Raw genomic sequence first — 21,234 nt, forward strand, 5'->3', positions numbered from 1 at the left:
AATTTTTGCTCTACCTGGTAAATCTTCGGAATTTGCCTTATGCTCTCATAAGCAGTTTAGATTTGATAGTGGATTAGCCATTCTTAGGAAAGCTTCGCTGAGAAGTAACACTAAAATCAACACCTCCTAGCCAAATGCAAGAATCTAGAATAAAAACCTAACTAACCATAAAATAGATGCCATTTTATAATTAATCTCCAGAGAGATTTAAAATAAAAATACAAGCATTTATATAGTCCTCTACGTGCAGAAACTCAGGAAGACCGATGCAAGTTTCCTACAAAAGCCTCTGTATATTGGAGGAAAAAAACAAATCCTGAAGTATGCAAAACACATTTCTGCCCCCTCCCTTTTGTTGGAATGTATAAACTCCTTAGCTTAAGTTTTATATCTCTGCCAACAGCAAGGCAAATGCTTAATATATGGCCATGTATCATACAGAATCACTTGATGAAAATGTAAAATATGATTTTGCATAGTACTCATTTAAACAATGCAAATAAGCTACTAGCGTTCTTGCTTCTGTTCCCAGTGGGATTTCCACTGGTGCCAGTGGGTTGGGCACAGGATAGCAATGAGAATTCCATTGTGCTTCACTAAAAAACAGTTACCAGAAATAGAAGAGCCCACCCAGAAATCCCACCTGCTTTTTTGTGATTTCCTTCCAAGGTTGTAACACTGATGCCAAGTGTTCAAATCAAATACTGATATTGCCAAATAACAGGGCACACTGTGGGGGTAGGTGGAAGAGGGATGGTTTATTATCTGGACGCAGGACAGGAACGTGACAAGCAGTGTGAATACAGAAATCTACCTGGCACACCGTTTCCGTCCTGCCCTTCAGATATTCGATACAGTGACCAATACATCAAAGTAAAGCACGTGTTGCTTACTTTTTAATCCACTTAAATTAGACTCGTCATTGTTCTAATCCCAGAAAGTGAATCATGCCATGATTCGAAAGATCTGTCCTTCACGTAAACCTATGAGCACACATTAAAAAAATGATTTATTGTACATCTTTGCATTTCTTAAGGCATGAACAATGGCGTACAGATGGAACGGGTTCTGAGAAGCATCGCGTCTTCATGGACAAGGCCGGCGAGAGTACACCACGTGGAACGAACACACTCGGGCCCAGCCCGCCGACTGCCGTGGCCCCGGAGCTCCTACGATGAGGGGATGGCGCTTCCAGATCAAAGGACCCAGCACGTGGTTGGAGTCACGTTGCTTTACACTCTCTGGATCAGCTCTAAGCACCAGTTACAGTGTGTTTTTCTTTACAAACTCATCGGTCTTTGGGTTTTATATTCTGCTCCTTTCATTCTTCTTTCCGAGGAGGGTGTGGATGTTTTTTAAGGAATATGGTTGCAGCAAAACAGAAAGGATCCCAAAGTGGTTAGGGGCCTTGTCTAATGCACTTCTGAAAGTCCATTATAAAGATGAATAGAAAAGCAAACGGTCGGTGTTCAGTCGACCCGGAAACCACGCGGAGCTCTAAGAGACATACTGTGCATAGTGAGTTGCTCATTCACGGCGGGATATGCTGGCTACCTCGACCCTCCCAGGTTACCAAAGCACAGGGCTGTCTACTTTGCTAAACCCAGGGTCCTTTCGCAGCTCCCAGTAGGTGTCGTTGGAAACCCAGGCTTCTCTTTGATTGGCATCAATCACTTTTCTGTGAAAACAGAAAAATCGACACTGGACACAAATCACACGAAGATGACCTGATCGTCAGACCCTCTCCTGTACATGAGATGTACACACTAGTCTGTGTCCCATCTGCTTACAGACGACGACTACTTTTGAGCAGAAATGAACCCACTTTTGTTGTTAAACACTTGAAATGGAGGTGAGAAGGGTCACGGGGAGAGGGGCCGAGGGCAGGAAAACTGGCCCAGGGAGAGCTAGAATGTGAAGTAAAGTCACTAAGAGCGTCAGCCCCAGAGCCACAGGTGTGGCCCCTGCCTCACTGGGGCCGAACACGCACCCTCGGCAGCTCCGAGCCTGCGAGGCCATGGTGGTATCTAAAGGGCAAAGGGCAAGGCTGCTGTCCTCCTCAGGGTGGTCATCAGATGGCCGCTTTAAGGGACATGAGGCTATTCTGAACTGACCTGTCCTGGCCTGGAGGGCAACAGATGGACCTGGAAACAGTTTAACCTGTGTGATGTACACATGATCCTGCAAACAGCGCTGTAATAACCACCCAGCATCGCCCCACAGAGGGACCACATCTGAATGGACAGAAGGGCCCCATCCAGTCTCCGAGTGAGGGGTGGGAACAATTTCCCAGGGTCTGAAAGGGTGGGGCTGAAGGGCAGAGCGTCTGGGCAAGACCCTTGCTCCTTTTCGTTGCTCAGGAACAGAAAAGAGCTGTCGAGAAAGCTTTACTTTTATGCTCACAAAAACTTGTCACAAGTGTAAGATCTGACCATCTTTTCACCACCAGCAGTTCAACTTTTCCACCTCTCCCTTCCCTGGACACTCGGTGCGCCCTCATTTCCTTTTGGGGGAGTTTCTCACCGATCGTGGCAACCATTCCCACAGCACAAGCTCCTGGCGGGAATGAACCAACTTACTTAAAAAATTTTGGTATATGTTCAAGGTTGTTTTCTTCCATGTATCGTCGCCGAGATCGCTGGAGCTCCTCTACCCTTTGCTTCTCTGCTGCTGCAGCCTCCAGATTTCCTTCTTCCAAAAACCTAAGCCGACAGCAGTTAACCTTTTAATACATCATCCTCTGTTCTGAGAAAACATAATCTCATTTGCATTCAATTGCACGCGGCTTGCTGTGAACACAACGTGTGAACAGTAGCACTGACAGTGCCCCGGCCCTGCTCCAGGCCACACTGTCTTTGCCAGGGGAACACATGACGGAGGTGAACTGAGTCATCGCACGTGGCAGCATAATGTTAGGAGTGAACGGTGGGGGGCTTGGCCTTGAAGACTTCCCTGCGCGGTCTAGGGGTCTACAACCTGAGCTCTTCGGGACTGAAGAGTCCACTTTAAAACAGCATGGAGTCCCAGGTGGGGCTGCTTTTCCATATGATCAAACAGCACTTTTTAAAAGCCACAGATATTTACAATAGCTAAGATCTGGAAACAGCCCAAGTGTCCATCAGTAGATGAGTGGATAAAAAAAGCTGTGGTTCATATATACAATGGAGTACTACGCAGCTGTAAGAAGGAAAGATCTCTTATTCTTTGAGACGACATGGAGGGACCTGGAGAGTATTATTCTAAGCAAAACAAGTCAAGCAGAGAAAGACAAATATCACATGATCTCACTTATTTGTGGAATATAATGAACTAAACAAACTGATGAACAAAACTGACCCAGAGACATAGAGGTGGGCACAGACTGACAAACCTCAGAGGAGGGGGTGTTGGGGTGGGGAGAGACAAACCACAGAACTTATATGCATGTAAGCATGGCCAATGGGCATAGACAACAAAGCTGGGAAGGGGGTGGGGAGGGGTTGAGGGAGTGGGGAGGAGGGTGTCAATGGGGGAAAAAGGAGAAACATCTGTAACAAAAAAAATTAATTAAAAAAATAAAAGTAAATAAAGGCCACAGAGTGGAGGGTGGTAAATGGCTGTTCTCCATCTACTTTCAGAACAGATTGAGAGGGAAGGAGCTTTCTTTCCTGTGTTATGGGAGAGAGTAAAACTGATGAAAAAGAAAAGGTCACAGTTGGGGGAAACTACAAAAGGCCCCGGAAAGAAAATGCATGGAAAATGAAATCCAGAAAGAAAACACAGAAACAGAAGTGAGAAGGAAAACGCAGACCCAGTGGTGACATGCAAGTATTTACATTTCAAAATGAGAGCGAAGAACAGGGGCACAGTATGATACACACGGCACAGGAAGCTTACTGACACATGTGAACGTCCAACAGTGAGGTGGCCTGTTCCAGAGGGGGGGGAACACAAGGGAACTGAAAGCAGACCGTTCAATACTGGGAACATTCTGGCAGAAGACAGATAAAGCCACAAATACACAAAGAGAAAACGATCTTGGATGGGATTTGTTTGCAACATAAAGATTTTGGAACAAGTAAAATGAATCTGTAGGAATGGGCAACATCAGAAGGCACTAAAGGTACTGTATTTCGAGTACATCTCACATCCTGTGGGATCCAAACCGTGGTGGGTGAACTCCAGACTGTGACTGAAAGCATTTCTAGGTGTCCTTGTAACTTATTATCTCATTCTTCAGTTTAAAAGATACTCCATGCTTCAGAGTAATAGATGCGAAAAGGTATAGACATGGGGTGAAGAGTGATTTTGTATTTAGTGGCAAGAGAATTCATAAATTTGCAGACTTTTGGTAAATTTAGGGATGAGAGGGGAAACTTTCTGTTAAAAAACATCCGTGTTATCTTCTGTGGGGAAACTTTTCATTGAGCTAATCTTCTGTTCTCATCATCCTACAAATGCTGTTTTACCCAGGGTAGAAAACTCAAATATTTCTGAGTAAACAGAGGAATGGGGGGATGATTCAATCAATAAATAAATGACGGTGGCAAAAATCAGTCTCGATGACATGGGTAGTGCTTGACATGATCTAGTGTCCATTTTAAATACCAGGGCTATGCTCACCTCTGATCTGGCCGGAATCGGGCATCTGTGGGAGGGAGGAGATCTTTCAGGACAGGATCTAACTCATTAAGCTCAATAGCAAACCTTGTGAAGCCATAGTAGAGCTCGTAGTTGGTTGGCAAGGAACCTGCAATGAGGCCAATGAACCATCGTGAGAGGCAAAGAGGTTTAAGACACTTGCAGAAGCTGACTTAATCCTAGTGTAACTCATTCCCAGACTATTCGCAAATCTGTAGTCATAAACATTAGATGATAATTTTTTCAAGTGACTTAAATTGGTTATGTTTTGCTACATGGGAAACTTTACGCTGATGATGAGAACTGACAAATTCATACATTTAATAAAATCTAGCCTTTAAAATAAAACTTTGTACATATAGCAGTCTTCACTGGCTAAACTACACCATAATTTTTCTCTCGAATGTTCAGTTAGGTAACCAAATGCCAGGGTAATTAGCTATGAACATTAAGATTTCACCAGAAACACTTAACTTCCTTTTAGAAAAGAAAAAGATGCAGATCTAAATTAGTATTTACTGACCCTTTTAAACTAAACTCAAAGGCAGAATCTTTGTATGCTTTGCTCGTTGATGGACTGCAGGCTCCTAGGGCAAAGGCTGATGTGCAGGCGGAACCCAATACATAACTGCAGGATGGACTGACCACCCCACTGGCAGGGAATCCACATACACAATGAGGTCACGTAGGAAAATAACAACCAGTTTTAAAGTTAGGGCTTAACTGACAACATTCTAATGAAAATAATGTCAAATGGAGACTTCTTCTATCCATATTTGATATTCAGTTATATGCTAGTGTATTACTGAACTCTCCTGATGTGTTTTATTAAATATCAACGTATTGCAGCTTTTTGCTGCTCAAGTAAAAAGATCACTTCTTCTTCTAAATTATTATATTTGTGGACTATAGATGTTTACGGGCTTTCCTTTGTTTTAGTAAAACAGAATAAATAACATGAGAAAGGATTTGAGTTTGTGTGTATCAATGAACTAAACTCGTTGATACATATACCTAGCTTCTGAAGTATACGCATTGAAGTGTAGGCATTAAAGCGATTTTACATGAAGCCCACTTGTCAGATTGGGCCTCAATTTTATAACTCATTATCAAATATTAGGACGTATACAAGTTACATGTTAAGTATAAATATAACTACAATTGCCTTAGCACCCAGGTTTTTAAGGTCGTTATTAAAGAAAACACCAGGCGGCTCCATGCGGCGATCTGACATTCCTTCCTGTCCCTTCACACGGGCTCACCTGGTCTCCAGACGCACTTGGCAGACGGGGCCACGCCGCAGTACAGCCCTTCGTGCCATTTCCCGAACAGCCGGTGCACCACCTTCCCCTCCTGGTCCATCACCACCCCTTGGACTTCATTCACGTTAGAATTCCAGTAATTCACCTGGGAAAGACAAGCCCCAGTGAAAACACCTGACCTCTTTAATAACACCAACCGCTGTCATTGCCATGTGAAAGGCTGTCTTAACCTTGAAGTCTCTTATTTGGACCACTTCCGAACTCTCCCGCAAGGTGTTTCGTCTGGAAGGCGGCTTTCTCACCTCTTAAGAAAGGACGGTCTCTACTCCCCGTGGAGTCCAGGAGCAGGACACAGAAAAGGCTGTTTCTATCTCAACCGAGTCTCCATTTATAGGTCAGTGATTCCTCCCTCAGATCCTCCTGTCTTAAATTTTCCTTTTGCTCATGGATTTTAATGATTTTCAATTGGCGATGCTAAGGAAGTAGTTTGTGGAAGATATTTCAGTCTCTGTAAATGGCTGAATTTTTTCATTGAGGACCCTGCTCTGGCCTTCTTCCAGCCAAACTCCTCCCCAAAGGGGAGAAGTCTGTGGGAACTGACCTATCTGACCCTGCCTCCAGTCTAGATCAGGTCCCAAGCACATGGGCCCTGTCCAATGGCTCTAAGCCTGCATAAGCCTCTGCTTTGGATTCATCCACAAAAGGGCAGACGACCCACCGGTGTGTGATCTCTAGGCCGGAGGTGGCTTTTTGAGGGGGTGGGAGCAGAGCCTGGGTGTGGGTCGGCTGGCCCACAGGGTGTGTGAGGCCCCTGCTGTGGGCAGAGCTGCAGGTGGGCAGCAAGTCAGGACAGCGGGCCGGAAGGACGGGCTCTCCCTCCTGCTGGTGGTCTGACCTGGCCTTGCAGGCTTAGTTATATATAAAAGGTATATATTCATAAGGTAAAAAAAGGAGACATTTTATTTGACAAGTTGGAGGCTTGATGTACATATTTCAAATATTTAGACATATGGCACAGGGACTTTGGTTTGGACTCCTGCCCTGAGTTCTGCATATATCAGGGGCTAACGTAAACCAAAGTTCCTCATAGCTGACAAAAAGACACGCATACATTTACTGTCATCACTTAGTCAGAGCAAATAATGATCCTAACTCGCTTGTTCTGAGCCCCCTAATGAATTAAAAAAAAAAAAAAGGAAATAAAGAAAAACACTGAGCTAAAATAAATAAATTCCATTAAAACAAACATGACCAGAAGAGGAAATTGTGAGTATTAAGGCTCCAATTATGTTACTTGTTTCTACTGTATTAGGATGAGGGCAGGACTAGAAGAGCTAAAGAGGGTGGGTGGAGTCTCGGGCCCTGAGGATGCTGCAGTACCCCCAAACAAACAGCAGGGCGCTGTCTTCACTCCCGAGCAAAGACTGGGGGAAATGCTACTCTACAGACATCTTTTCTTGTTAATAAAGGTAATGTTTTTTCTAGAACTTATTTGGATTGTACTAGTGGCAGAGTTTGGTGAGCTTATAGCGACTGGAAACTATCATTTATATGCACCCTTAGAAAAACACAAGTGCATTATAATTAGGTCCCTAAAACAGATAATTTAAATATGTTGCAACCCAGCAGGGATAGGAACAGAAATAGAATCCAGAAGACTTGCTATAGGCACGAAGTGATTTCTGGAATTTTACTTAATAAACTAGTGATGGGTTTCTAAAAAAGAAAGTTTTTAAGAAGAATTATTTTTTTCTGTTTTGAGATGATGCCTTTCTTGACCTCCACACATTCAGAAGTCTGCATGCCTTGTGCGATGCCATCAGTTGGTTCTGCTTTCCTGGCTAAACTTTTCTGAAGTATCAATGATACAGACTTACTTGAGGCTGTTTAAGGTAATTATTTTATTTCTTCCCGAGGGGAAGCATATTATATTATTTTTTCCTTTACTGTTGTAAGATTATTATTTACCTTGACAAATGTGAGTTTGCAAATGCATACACTGCTTTTGGTATTTCTAATGGTGACTTCCCCATAGTGCTCTATCCATCTCCTCCCGCTGAGAATGTTGTGTATGCACGTGGTAACTTTATTCCACACGTAGCAATCTCCATACCTAGTGAAGAATACATTGATGAAAAACAATGAAAGTCACACATACATATTAATGTTTCTACTAAGGAGAATATTCTTCGACCAAAGCTTCCTTTTCCCTCATTTTCTTCTCATTTTTTTTTGTTTCAAGTTTAAGGACATTTATGACATGATTCATTCATTTAAGGAACAAGTCAGTGCTTTTTATGGGCCAGGTGCTAAAACTACAAAGTTGAATAGGGCCTGTTTCTTGCTCTCCTGGAGCCAACAGTATGACAGGGGTAGATGGACATGTCAACAAATAGTTACAACGAGATATGATGAAGAAGCATCAAGAGAACACTGGAGGGGGAGTCCTTAGCCCTTAGACCGGCCTGCAGGTGGGGTAAGTGTCAAGGAAGAACTGCTAGGAGAGGCTGGGGAAAGGCATCAGAAGCCTACAGAGCACAGGAACACCTGGGGTCCTGGGAGTGACGTGCGCGTGGACGGGTGTGGCAGGAGGCAAGGTAGAAAGGTGTGTGTGTGTGGGGGGGGGGGCAGAGCAGGGAAGCCCTCCAGATGCACCAGTGAATGTGGATTTACCCTGCAGGCAATGGGCCATTGTGGAAGGATTCCAGGGAACAGCAGATTGGACATGCATTTAAGAAAGAGGACACTGGTTCATTTTCTAAGTTAACACCATAGTTGTGAATGATCCTTTGAGAAAAGACTTATGTGCATCACTAAGTCTGCACGTATGTAATGCAAACTCTAGGGAGTACAGTTACAGAATTTCTGCCAAGGACAAAAAGGCACAGCTTCAAATCACATTTACATGTTATGTATAGTTTCAAACAAAATTTAAAAAATGCTTCTAAAAATGTTCTAACTTGCTATGATGTAGGAACTATATACTACTGGGAAAATTATTTCTTCCTCATGAGTTTGAAAATACTAAAAAAAATTTTTGTAGTCCTGGGAACTCCTCTCCTTCCTCACCTTCCTCCATATCCAATCCATCAGCAAATTCTGTCCTTCAAACAGACAAAAACCAAACCAAATGAAGACAGAAACAAAACTAATCAAGACTTTGGCCTCAATGAAAAATTCAATTAATCCGAAAAAATATTTTCTAGACATCAGCCATAGAAGGACTGTATCACTCTTCCTTAATAAACTAACTTGGAAATTAAAAATAGTCCCTGGACCTAAGATGAACTCAAAGTGAAAGCATAAACTGTATAGAAAAAAAATAGGATAAAAAAAAAAGACTCTTTCATATAAAATGCAAACTAACATGGTGACTGGGACAGATAGGTACCTGGTGAATGGAGGGTACTGATGAATGGAGGGTGTGGAGAGATAAACAGGAAGCTTGAATACATGTGCTAAAATTCTCACTTGCTTTTGTGGGAGAATATTCTCAGAACTTTGGTAAAGTGAACAGATGCTCTGGCCACACAGGGAAATAGACCCTTGGTACCTTCTAGGGTTTCAGATACATTTCTGACTTCGAAAAGCAGTTACGAGACCAAAAGGATGAAGAGAGAAACCTACTTTGGAAGCATGACATTCAGTGTTCCCACAGGCAGGATTTCCATCGACTTCCCCCAGAACTTGTTTTTCCATCTGATATCTGAATGACATAGGCAGAGGACAAGAAATAGAGACTTCATTTCTAATGATTTATTCTATAAAAATTAAATTTTGTATGGCAGTATAGATTTACACACACATTTATTTGAAGAGTCAATATGATTTGGGAGAACAGTACAAAAATAAAATCTCTAAATACAGATAGGTAAGATTATGAGGAAGTGAGATTAACTTAATGAACATGTTCCTACATTGGTTACGATACAACCTGGGGCCCAGCACTTCATCTCTCAGCACAGCTTTATGTATGACTTGTGGAAACTCAGGTTTACCTGCGCATTCCTAACCACCACCTGGTCCCATCTGGATGAACTGAGGCAGCTCAGTGCTGCCTCCACCAAATTTCTGACTCTGTGTTATGACCAAGAAGTGGTTTATTTTCTGATTTTGCAATAAAGTGCAGTTACAGTGCTCTATCATTCTGTGTGTTTTCTGGTTGAGGAAGTATATGGGAAGCAAATGAGGCACCCTTCCAAACATAAAGGAACTATTTATACCCTACATTATATATTTTTTCTAAAGGGATTTTGCAACATTTTATTTTAGGCAAGTCTGTGACATTCTGACTGAGCAATGGGCACTGATTCAAAGAGACTTCAATCCAAACCCTTCAATGACTTAAAGACCAGAAGTCACTGCAATATTTATAAATTTCCTAGACTGTCACCACAGGTGATGTGCCATAGAGACTTCCTTCAGGAATAAGATGTATATCACACCCTCAGGAAGCAAGAAGGCAGTAGATGAAATCTCCATGTCATACATATAGATAATGAGGCACAATGAGGTAAAATGATAGCCCCGAGCTGGGGCAGTCAGCTTGGATCTCTGCTGTTCCATAGGGCTTGCTTCCTAAGCAATCTCATCTCCCAGATAACATGGTTTAGTATTTAAACCAGGAAATCAAATTTCTCAAACTGAATGCACCAATTACAAACATTCTCCAAGTTCCAAAGGTAGAAATGTACACTGAGTTCTGGTCTTGGAAACTAGAAACTGTTTCATAGGATAATCAATTCAATTTTTAGGTTGTAAATTGAAAAACAAACCTTGCCAAAACACAAAATTCTTGGATTCACAGTGACAGGCAGAAATGGGTGGATGATGGCTAACCTGGTAATTAAAAACAAAACAGAAAGCAATGACATCAGCGTTAAATCTTCAATGAACAATAACTTTTTTCACAACATATATTGGCTACCACCAAATAAAAACTACTCAGCCCATCCATCTCTCTTAGTGAATTATTCTCAAAATGAACAAGTAAATTACTGAATCTTTCCCTTTTAAAACTTTATTTTTAAACACAGAGATCATACACACACACACACACACACACACACACATACACATATTTATAGGGACAATTATATAAACAAATGAAGTCTGGTTCATTTGAGCTGTCTGGTATCATAACCCACCGCAGAGGTTTATGAACTATTTCCATCATCAAACTGCCCAGTTACCTACACAGAAACCTCCTTGCGTGCGGTGGGACTTACCTGTTCTGAGAAAAAGCGGAATCCCTTGTCCTCTCTAATGCATTCATAAGTCTCCCCAAGGACAGGGTTGAATGGCTTACTTCCTGCTCTGAAATAGGTGGAGCAATATCCTGAAACTGCAAATGCAGCAATAAGAACCTGTTAAAACATTTAAGAAAGGAAAATAATATAGGAGAGACTACTTCCAGGTCTGTTTGTTCCTCATTCCTCTAGATTTTACAGACCCCCGTCCAAGGCGCTGACTGGATGGCAGATTCTTCATGGGGGAGAAAGGTAAGTGAGCATGTGGTTAAACTCCTCTCAAGGGACCCAGCAGGCAACTGAGGCCAAGTATTTTCCATTCATCTGTCCACCCAGTTTCCCGAGTATCACAAGTTAGAAGATTCTGAAACCCAGTTATCAGTGATGCCCTTTGCACAGTCTTAGCACCATGTGTACAAGGGTTGTGGCTGTTGGTGCTTTTCTGAGGGCAAGTCAAGTTTTCGACAATCATGTGGACTAGAGGCCAAAGCACAGACAGGAGGTTCTGTTCTCAGACCTAAGTTCCTGAACAAATGGGCTCTCTTGGCATTCAGGGGAAGTTAATAGAGGGGGCTTAGCACGCCTGCAACCTGTAAGAGAAGAGTGATACCTCTACATCCTAACTTCAGAAACACTCTGAACCAAGCATGTTACAAAGTGTGTACCTTCTGGTAGAATTCATGCAAATGGACCAATTCCTCTCTTACCTAGGCAGTGACAATGTTATGCAACAACCACGTGTGCCATCACAATGAACTGTGCCTTGGCCCAGGCCCAGGTGACAGACCCCCGCCGAGCACGGCCCTGCCATGCATTACCATGCGCTCGTAGGGGTCGTCGGTTTCCGAGGCCTTGTCCAGAAGCTCGCTGTATTCCATTTCCTCGCAGAGATGCTGCAGGGTGTTGAGCGGCTCGTTGAGCTCCACGGGCATAGACACTTTAGACAGGTCTTTACCAATGTTGTTCCTCAAGATATTCCACAGGTTAATGTTACTGGTGTCAGGACAGGGAGCTGGCAGGCATGTCCGACGTCCGTTTCGGAAGGCCCCTCCTGTAAGCTCCCCATTCAAGACTGAAAGCGGGAGAAAGACGAGAATAACGGTGAAAGATACTTTGCTTCTCTGGTTTCATAAAACCTGGGAGGGAAATAACCCTTTCAAGTAATTCCGACTGCGATACATTTCTTAAGCCTTTATTACACTCCCTCAAGAATGAATGGAATTATTTCAATACATGGTTGCTAATAAATGCACAAAATATTAGTGTATAGTTTTTCAAACAGGGTGTTAACTATACTAAAATAGTCAAGAAAAAAACAAGTCAAATTTTAAAAATTAAGTCTATTTAATGAAAAGGACTCCAACTTTTGGTTTTTGCAAGAAATAAAACCTTTTCAGAACCATTTACCTAACAGATTTTTGAACCATTTACCTCAACAGATTATACAAATACAAACTCTATCGAACAATCGGCTGCAGAAGGGACAGTTAGTGGAGGTGGGCTCGCGCTCATTCGCGGAAAACACCAGCACCGTCACTTGGCATGCACACAGAACCACCTGCAAGCTCAAAGGATGCATACTTTGCCGAGAAATGTTGTCTGCAACACTGGTGTTGTCTTCAGATATATTATCACTCACATCACTGATGTAAGACTCATCATCTGAGGCCTAAGGAAGGAAAGAACATAGACAGGATCAGAATTCTTGTTCGGTATTGAAAGTTCAGAAAATCAAACGATTAAATACAAGATGTTGCTCAAATGAAAAGCGGAGGTCATCGTGGGAAATGCATTTGACATGTGCAATGGATACTTGAGGGTCTTCCATGAGCTAGAATGCAGAACTGCTCAACAGGAGTGGCCCCCTGCCTTAGCTGGGGTGGGAGGCTGGGCAGGCAAGTACACAGCCAGAAGTATTCCCGGACAAGGCAATAAGGATGTAATAGAAAGGAGCCCTATGACCCCCGGGGAACCAGAAGAGGCTGCCCAGAGGAAACAGTATTTGAACTGGGGTTGGAAAAGTTGTTGGAAGGGGCAGAAGCACAGGAAGAAGGGAGAGTGTGCAGAGGCAAGGACCATGAGAGAAACACTTATTCCAGGAACGCGAAGAAGCTGAGTGTCTGTGACAGAGGCTGGGGAGAACAAGACAAGGGGCCAACTGGGAAGGGCTTTTCATATTAAATACAGGGTTCACATGTAATCTTACGAGTTATTAAATGCAAGGGAATGACAGCCACATTTAGTTACAGGAAGACACTTGACAACTTTCCCTAAGGAGGCCAGACAATAAAATACTGCATAGATCCGGGTAAGAAACAGACACAGTGGGGATCTGGAGATTGAAAGCCATGTCTGAAGTGTAATGAATAACATCTGGCAGTATTCGGGAGTAGAGGAGGAAGATTTGGGGATAGGGAGAAATCAAGAATTAAACCACTCTACACAAGAAAAAAAATAAAACTAAAATGAAACCACATTTTGCACGAGAAAAAAATTAAGGGAAAACATATGTATTCAGGGGAATTAGAAGTGGAACAGGTAAGAAAACAGAGGAGTGTGGGAGAGACATTCAGAAGAATGAGAAAAACCACTGCAGGCAAGAAAGCTATTGGTACTTATTGACTCTCTTCAAAATGAAATAGTGCTGTATTTTTTCTGCACATAAAAACAAAAAATTCTTTTTGTAAAAAATGAGAAATTACATGAGGGTGAACAGATTATATGAAAACCGCCCATAATCCCATCACCTAAAGGAAGCCACTTTTAACACTTGGTGGGTGTTACCCCCAATTTAAAAAATGCCAATGCAAACATATTAATATATCTGTCTTTAGATACTGAAATGGGTATCCGTTTACATATTATTTTATCGTGTTCTGAACAGATCCCATGCTAACAAATACAGCCCTGCATCTTTATTCGGCATGACAACATATTTCACTAGTCACAACACAAGGAATTTAACCAGCATCTAAATGGTTTCTAATTTTTTATTATTATAGACAATAGTTGGATTAACATCCTTGTAAATATGTTTCTGTGAATCTGCCTGGCAATTTCGCTAATATTTATTTCTAGAAGTAAAATTGCTGGGTCCGCCCTGGCCGGTTTGGCTCAGCGGTTAGAGCGTCGGCCTGCGGTCCCGAGAGACCCGGGTTCGGTTCCCGCTAAGGGCACGTACCTCGGTTGCAGTTTGTCCCCAGCCCTGGTTGGTCGTGCGGGTGGCAGCCACTCAATGTGTCCCTTCACATCGATGTTTCTCTCTCTCTCTGTTCCTCTCTCTCCCTCCCTCTCCATCTGAACAAAAAATGGAAAAATGTCCTCGGGTGAGGAAAAAAAAAAAAAAATTGCTGGGTCCAATGGGTTGCTTTTAGGCTTCAGTCCCATATTGCCAAATTGTTCTCCTGAAAGACTGTGTTCATTTGTTCTCACCAGCAGCATATGAGAGCACCATGTCTCCACACCCGCTTAAACAGTATCCGTGGTCAACCTTGTTAGTATCTACCTATCATACAGAAAAGATCTCTTTTTAAAGTTTGAACTTCATCTTTTGTTAATTTTTCTTATATTTCACACATTTTTCAGTTTGTCGTATAGGTTATTTATTTTTTTTTAATCCTCACCCGAGGACATTTTTCCATTTTTTGTTCAGATGGAGTGGAAGGGAGAGAGAGGAAGAGAGAGAGAGAGAAACATCGACGTGAAAGGGACACATCGAGTGGCTGCCACCCGCACGACCAACCAGGGCCGGGGACAAACTGCAACTGAGGTACGTAGCCTTAGCGGAAACCGAACCCGGGTCTCTCTGGACCACAGGCCAATGCTCTAACCGCTGAACCAAACCAGCCAGGGCAATTACTTTTTTTTATTAGTCTGCAATTTATTTTTTAATATTATTTATGCCTTTTTTTTTTTGCTATGTATAAATTTTATATTTGTATGTCATAGGAAGTCAGTCTTTGCTTTTAAGGTTTCTGAATTTATTGCTGATTTCATATATATATATATATATTATATATATTATTAGTTCTTATTCAAGGATATTTTTCCATTGATTTTTAGATAGAGTGAAAGGGAGAGAGGGAAAGAAACATTGGTGTGAGAAAGACACATAAATTGGTTGCTTCCACATGACCCTGACCAGAGTTGGGGATTGAACCTGCAACCCAGATACATGACTTGACTGGAATCAAATCTGCAACCCTTCAGTTCGTGGTCTGATGCTCTAATGGTTGAGCCAAACTGGCCAGGGTTATTGCTGATATTTTTAAAATTAGAGTTGAGAAAAGCTTATATATTTAGGGAGAACAGAGTGATGGACAGAATAACTACATGCATAAATGAGTAATGGTAGTTTTGCTTCTGCACACTGAGCAAGTCTGCAAAGAGAGCAAATTGGGAATAAAGTATTTTTCTAATTCACATTTTCCTACTGCAACTAACTTCAGCTCTGATCCCATTGACTGCAACAGAGATGAAGTTTCAACCACCAGGCTCATGAAATCCTCCTTCTTAAGCCTGATAGAAAAAAACATCAATCAAACTCTTCACACACAGTTATGGAGTTCACTCAGTAACAGTCTTAGCCCAAGGGAAGGGACGACTCTGAGAACATCATGGTGTTTGTTACTCAGGTTTGTCTCCTGGTCTAGCCTCTCAAATACTTAAGACTGAGTGCTGTGATAAAGGGAGAAGTTTTAAGCAAAAACAGTTATTTTATGAACATCTGTAAGCAGGGGTTCAGTTTTTTCCAGTGTGGTTTGGAGGACATGGTGTCTTTAGCAAATCACCACCCCCAGGAACCACTCGTCTGGGCTCTGGGTGACTCCAGAAGAACAGAGATTGCAGCTGAGAGCGGAGATCAGTGTATTCGGGTCTTTGCAGGGTAGCTAAGGAGTTCAGACTGTGATCCCAAGGACACGGGGGCATGGGAACACGATCAGATTTGCATTTTAGAAAGATTAATCAGGCTGCCCAGTGAACATGGATTAGAGCGGCAAAGGCAGGCAGGAAACGGGTTACGGGGATTGAGGATTGACAGCGTAACCCAGGTGGGGAGGGGAGGACCGCACTGGAGCAGCGCAGGGCAGCTGTAGGAAGTGCAGGGCTCTGAGTTTCAGACCCGAGGACGGAATCCGTGTGGGTGCTGGTGCAGCAGGCAGCGGAGGGGGAAATACCCAGGTAATCCATGTGAACACCTGGGCAGAAGTACTTAGATAAACAATATGAGACATGAGGGGAGGTTTGTGTTTTTTTCCCTTGGTGTGTGTGTGTGTGTGTGTGTAAGGGGTTTGTTGCTTAATCTGATTTTAGACACACTGGATGAGAGGTTCCGTAGAGCACCCAGGTGGCAATGTCTCACAGGTAACTGGTTATGTGGATCCTGGGTGGACTCTGCTCTCTTTGAGCTTTAGACTTGCATATCCAAATGCTGAGAAATCTGATCCACTCACAATGTCAAAGTGAACATACCATCTCCATGCTCCTTGTCCCCTGCTCTGCAATTCGGTTCACCCTTTCCCTGGGATAGGCACCACCACCTTTTTTTATATATACTCTTCTCACCTGAGGATATGTTTGTATTGATTTTTAGAGAAGAGGAAGGGTGAGAGAGAGGGGGAAACATCAATGTGAGAGAAACATCAACTGGTTGTTTCCCGTACACGCCCCAACCAGGGATCAAACTTACAACCTAGGAATGTGCCCTGATTGGGAAAATGAACCCACAACATTTTGGTGTACAGGACGATGCTCTAACCAACTAAGCCACCCGATCAGGGTGACACCACCACCTTGCTTGGACTTATGCAATAACCTGCCTCACGTCCTCTTCATTTCTGTATTGCCAGTGTCTAGTGCAAGTGGCAACTGGAACTCCCAGCTGGGTATGCACCAGGCCTTGGAAATGCAAATAAGGCCACTTTCTAAGAGATAAACTACAGTCATCAGATGATGGGTCAGAGCCCAGATAATGTAGTATCAAGTTTGACTGTAATCTGGTTGAAGAAGGATGAGACCAGTCAGCAATGGAAGCTCAGGAAAGAGTCAGGAAAGAAAATGCTGGTAGCATGTCTCCAGCCTGGTGGTCCCTGGGGGTGCAGAGACTGGCTCATAGACACAAGCACCCCATTCATGTGGCAGAGTGTCCCTATAAAGGAGATGAAAGGTTGAAGCTATTATATCCTGGCCCTCCTGGCCTCAAATTCACTCAACTCACTTCTCCTGTTCCCATTCTTTCCTTGCTCACCAACCTCCTGACTACAACTAGACTTCCCACGCAGATGTGCCTGCAGGGAGAGACACTAATCAGCAAGCACGATTATTTTGTCTATCTGATAGCATCAATTATCATTATGAATAATTAAACGTTGTAAATGGGAGTCTGTGAATCTGTTAATGCACGACTAGCCATCTAGAGGCAGGTACCTGGCTTGGTGTGGCAACACATTTGGTGCCTGAGACAAGAATTCTATTTTACCTTTCCTCCATTAGAAAGGTGATATATGTGCTCATGATTTCTTTCTCTTTTCCACTTATTTATGTTTCTAAAATTGCTTGTAATTCCAAACATCCAAGACAACTACTACTAATTGTCAGAACATTTCCTTCCAATCTATTTGCTATGCATATAAAAATAACATTTAGTAACTATTTTGTTTCCTTTTTGTCAAAATGTAGTACTGATTTATAATCTCAAATGACAAAATTCCTAATCAACTGTGTGGGAAGACATTTGGCTGTGTCTCCTATGGGGGGAAAAAGGACACTACTTGACTAAATTTAAGGAAAAGAATACATTTCTGCAAGCTGACCAAATAAGCGATTCCTTGTTTCCAAGACCTTGCCAAGACTCATGAGCATGAAAAACAATCCGATAAAGCTTTCATGATAGCCAGTGGTAACCTCCCCAAACCATAATTACCCAACTAGATATACTAGACATCATCCTCCTAAATTCAAATTCCTGTCTCTGACAAAGGAATATGCACACATTGATATGTGTGGGCACACTTGTACAAGCATGAAAGATTATTTTCAAATTATCTCATTTTTTTGCTGCATTTATTTGCTGGTCTCCATTTATTTGCTGGTCTCCTTCTATAAAATAGTCATCAACTATTTGGTCATCCTGAAATATGAATCGTACGGAAAAATCAGAATAAATGCTTGATTCTTTCCTTTTATTCATCAAATTTAAGAGTCATAAGTTGATGTTCAGAAGTGCTATGTGCTCAGAAAATGGGAACCAACATAGTTTGCACACTTTTGGCTTTGTCACAATTTGGATATCTTACTGTGATGTTAAAAAAAGTGCCAGAGTCTCCCTTTATTTACCCTCCCCGTCAGAAGCATTGGGGTTGGCACATCGAGGAACCTTACCTCATTCTCTGACGAGCTTGCAGAGAGGAGCACCTCCTGGGCATCAAAGAACTCAGAGACCGACTCGGACATGGAGAGGCGGCTCTCATTTGCTACTTGCTGTGACAGAGGGAGACTGACATGGATTTGCTCACCAGCCTACAGAAGAGAGAAGCATATGGTGCAATCATTATCGGCGCAAAGGATAGCTATTTGTTCAAATAGACCATGATGTGCTAGCCAGATTTCTAGAGAATTTCACACCATATGTTAAAAGAGTGGTGACCACAAGTAACTTTCACTTGCAACTCAGTCATGATTACATAAATTTCCTTCCAAGATGTCTAAAGAATCTAAGAGGCATAGTTGAAAGATGCTGATACCATGACTTAATTTTAAATCTATGCCTAACTAATATTAGTAGAATTTAACAAGTTGGGTCCCTATCGATACCCTGACCAGACTGCGAAGGCGTATTCATCCTCATATTTAGGTCTGTCATTTCGAGCTATATTCTCACCAGTATACTAAACCTCATGAAGTATTTGTAGAAACCACTATAGATGTTCTAAGAAAATAATCTATAAGACCAATTTTTAACAGAATATATTAAAGTCATTTTCCAATTTGATCATGAATTTTAATCAAGGAAAGATGACTAGAGTATTAAACCTTATTTCAAACTGTAGTTTTTGTTCAGTAAGTGATATAGTTCTCTAGAAAGATGTTTAAGTTTCAATAAAATATGTTAGAGAATTTATAAACACACACACACACACTCTTACACATTTCAGGTTTGAAAAAGATTGGAACTGCCCTGGCCAGTTTGGCTCAGCGGTTGGATCATCGGCCTGCAGACCAGAGAGTCCCAGGTTCAGTTCCCTCTAGGGTCACATACCAAAAATAAATAAATAAATAAATAAATAAATAAATAAATTAATTAATTAATTGATTTTTAAAAAAGATTGGAACTGAGAATGTTAACTAATTATTGAATGACGAAGCTTTAGAAATACTTCCAGCTTCTGGGCAGCTGAGTGAGCATTAGAGTCATCAGAGTTCACCGGACCCACGCAAGTGAATGGACATCTGGTGGACAATTAAATCAAAGAGGAGCTGCTTTGAGATGGTATTTCTAAGCAGTCAGATGGTAGAACCATTGCACCTGTAGATTTCTAGTAAGACATGTTTTTGGTGCAAAAATGACCTTAGTACTAGTTGAAACTCTCACCTTGTTATATGTATGCCTGTATCTGAAGCTCTAATATCACTGTTGAAAAGTGATAAAAAATAATTTTAAAAAGGTTTATAAAAAGAATCACACACAAGTTTGGCTCAAATACTGAATGTTCTACTATCCTCTTAGCATTTCTTCAAAAATTCTTCTGAAAAAAAAAAAGGAATAATAATAGCACCTACCTCAGAGGGTCATTGGGAGTGTCAAATGATATAACACATGTAAAGGGGTTAGCACAATGTCTAGCGCACGATAAGCATCCACTTGACACATGTTAGCTATGAATTATTATCATCATCAGTAGTAGCTATAGCCACACGATTAGTATTATTTTAGAAAGATCAGATAACTCCTTGGATAGGATTTCTAAAATGAACCTTAAGAAAATGTTTATATAGCACTTTCTCAGCTAAACATTTTTTTAAAAATCATTTCATGGGCCATTTTATGATATGAATATTTTAAATGAAGACTGAGACACACACAGAAAGTTCACCAGCTGGAGTACACATAAATTAAATATTCAGTGGCATCCGGTGAACATAGGAATAGATAAAAATCACCAAGGATGGCAAGTTCATGTACGTCCCTCACTCCAAAGAACACTGAACTGACAGCAACACAACTATTTATGCTGGGAATCTTATTAACAGTGAAATAACTGTATAAAAATAAACAAAAACATGCAGTAGATTTAAATGCTATAAGTACAACTGTATATCTATTAAAAATGAGCCTTACCTCATCAGGGCTAGGAATAATATTTACACTGACAACCTGATCACAAATAATAGATTCTGAGTGTATTCTGCTCAAGCGACTCCTTAGCTCAGCATTCTGGTTGAGTGCCTTAAAATAACAAAAAACCGCACATGTAATTTCAAGTTAATAAGCAAGCATAAAACAGAACAAGCACACAGGTACATTTTAGACAACAAAAACGATAATGTTCTTAGCTGTAATTTTTGGAGTTATCATAAAGCCAGATCTTACTGGTACAAAGGAAATAAATGGCTCAGAATTAAGGTATTTATTTTATTTTATTTTTTGTAATGTAAGGCTACTACTCAGTAGGTCAGTGAGATGAAAGAGTTCATGGATTTCATAGAAATGACTCATGAAGTTTTCTCTCCATTAGGTCAGGTCCATCACATCCAAGTTCCATCTATCATCACATGTACATTACACTTTACACACTGGGATAAAAACTACTAATTATTTTCATTTTTTTGTTCTAGTTTCTAAAGTTTGGGAGCTGTTTCAAAGCCATATAATTATCCTAAAAATTATGTGTAAATGAATGAACAATGGATTGGCTTTCTATTTTAGGGAATTATGTTTTTTTTGGTGAAAAAAATAGTTGTATTTTCATTTTCCAGGAGCACATAGTTAACACACATAGTGCAGCAGAACCAACTCAAGTGCAGACCAAAAGTTGTCTTCACTGAACAGCTGACACACTGACAAGCGTAATAAAGAGCAGAACACAGAAGGGCAACTAACAGCC

The 21,234-nt window shown here is 41.5% G+C and overlaps 1 protein-coding gene across 2 annotated transcripts in view; it reads right to left on the reverse strand.

Moving 5' to 3' along the window:
* Positions 1-486: 486 nt before the first annotated feature.
* The window catches only part of OSBPL6 (oxysterol binding protein like 6), an 82,487-nt gene continuing 61,739 nt past the window's right edge, over positions 487-21,234 (reverse strand). For both annotated transcript variants that reach the window (XM_036253686.1, XM_036253685.1), the window contains 12 exons: positions 20,469-20,576; positions 18,512-18,649; positions 12,713-12,800; positions 11,950-12,203; positions 11,111-11,248; positions 10,658-10,721; positions 9,510-9,588; positions 7,851-7,995; positions 5,883-6,027; positions 4,603-4,729; positions 2,580-2,702; positions 487-1,678 (listed from right to left, as the gene is read on the reverse strand). In XM_036253686.1, coding sequence (XP_036109579.1) covers positions 1,570-1,678; positions 2,580-2,702; positions 4,603-4,729; positions 5,883-6,027; positions 7,851-7,995; positions 9,510-9,588; positions 10,658-10,721; positions 11,111-11,248; positions 11,950-12,203; positions 12,713-12,800; positions 18,512-18,649; positions 20,469-20,576 — 1,518 coding nt within the window. In that variant the 3' untranslated portion in view covers positions 487-1,569. The remainder of the gene's footprint in view (positions 1,679-2,579; positions 2,703-4,602; positions 4,730-5,882; positions 6,028-7,850; positions 7,996-9,509; positions 9,589-10,657; positions 10,722-11,110; positions 11,249-11,949; positions 12,204-12,712; positions 12,801-18,511; positions 18,650-20,468; positions 20,577-21,234) is intronic.

The sequence above is a fragment of the Molossus molossus genome, unplaced genomic scaffold, assembly GCF_014108415.1.
Source record: "Molossus molossus isolate mMolMol1 unplaced genomic scaffold, mMolMol1.p scaffold_m16_p_11, whole genome shotgun sequence".
Classification (NCBI taxonomy): Eukaryota; Metazoa; Chordata; class Mammalia; order Chiroptera; family Molossidae; genus Molossus; species Molossus molossus.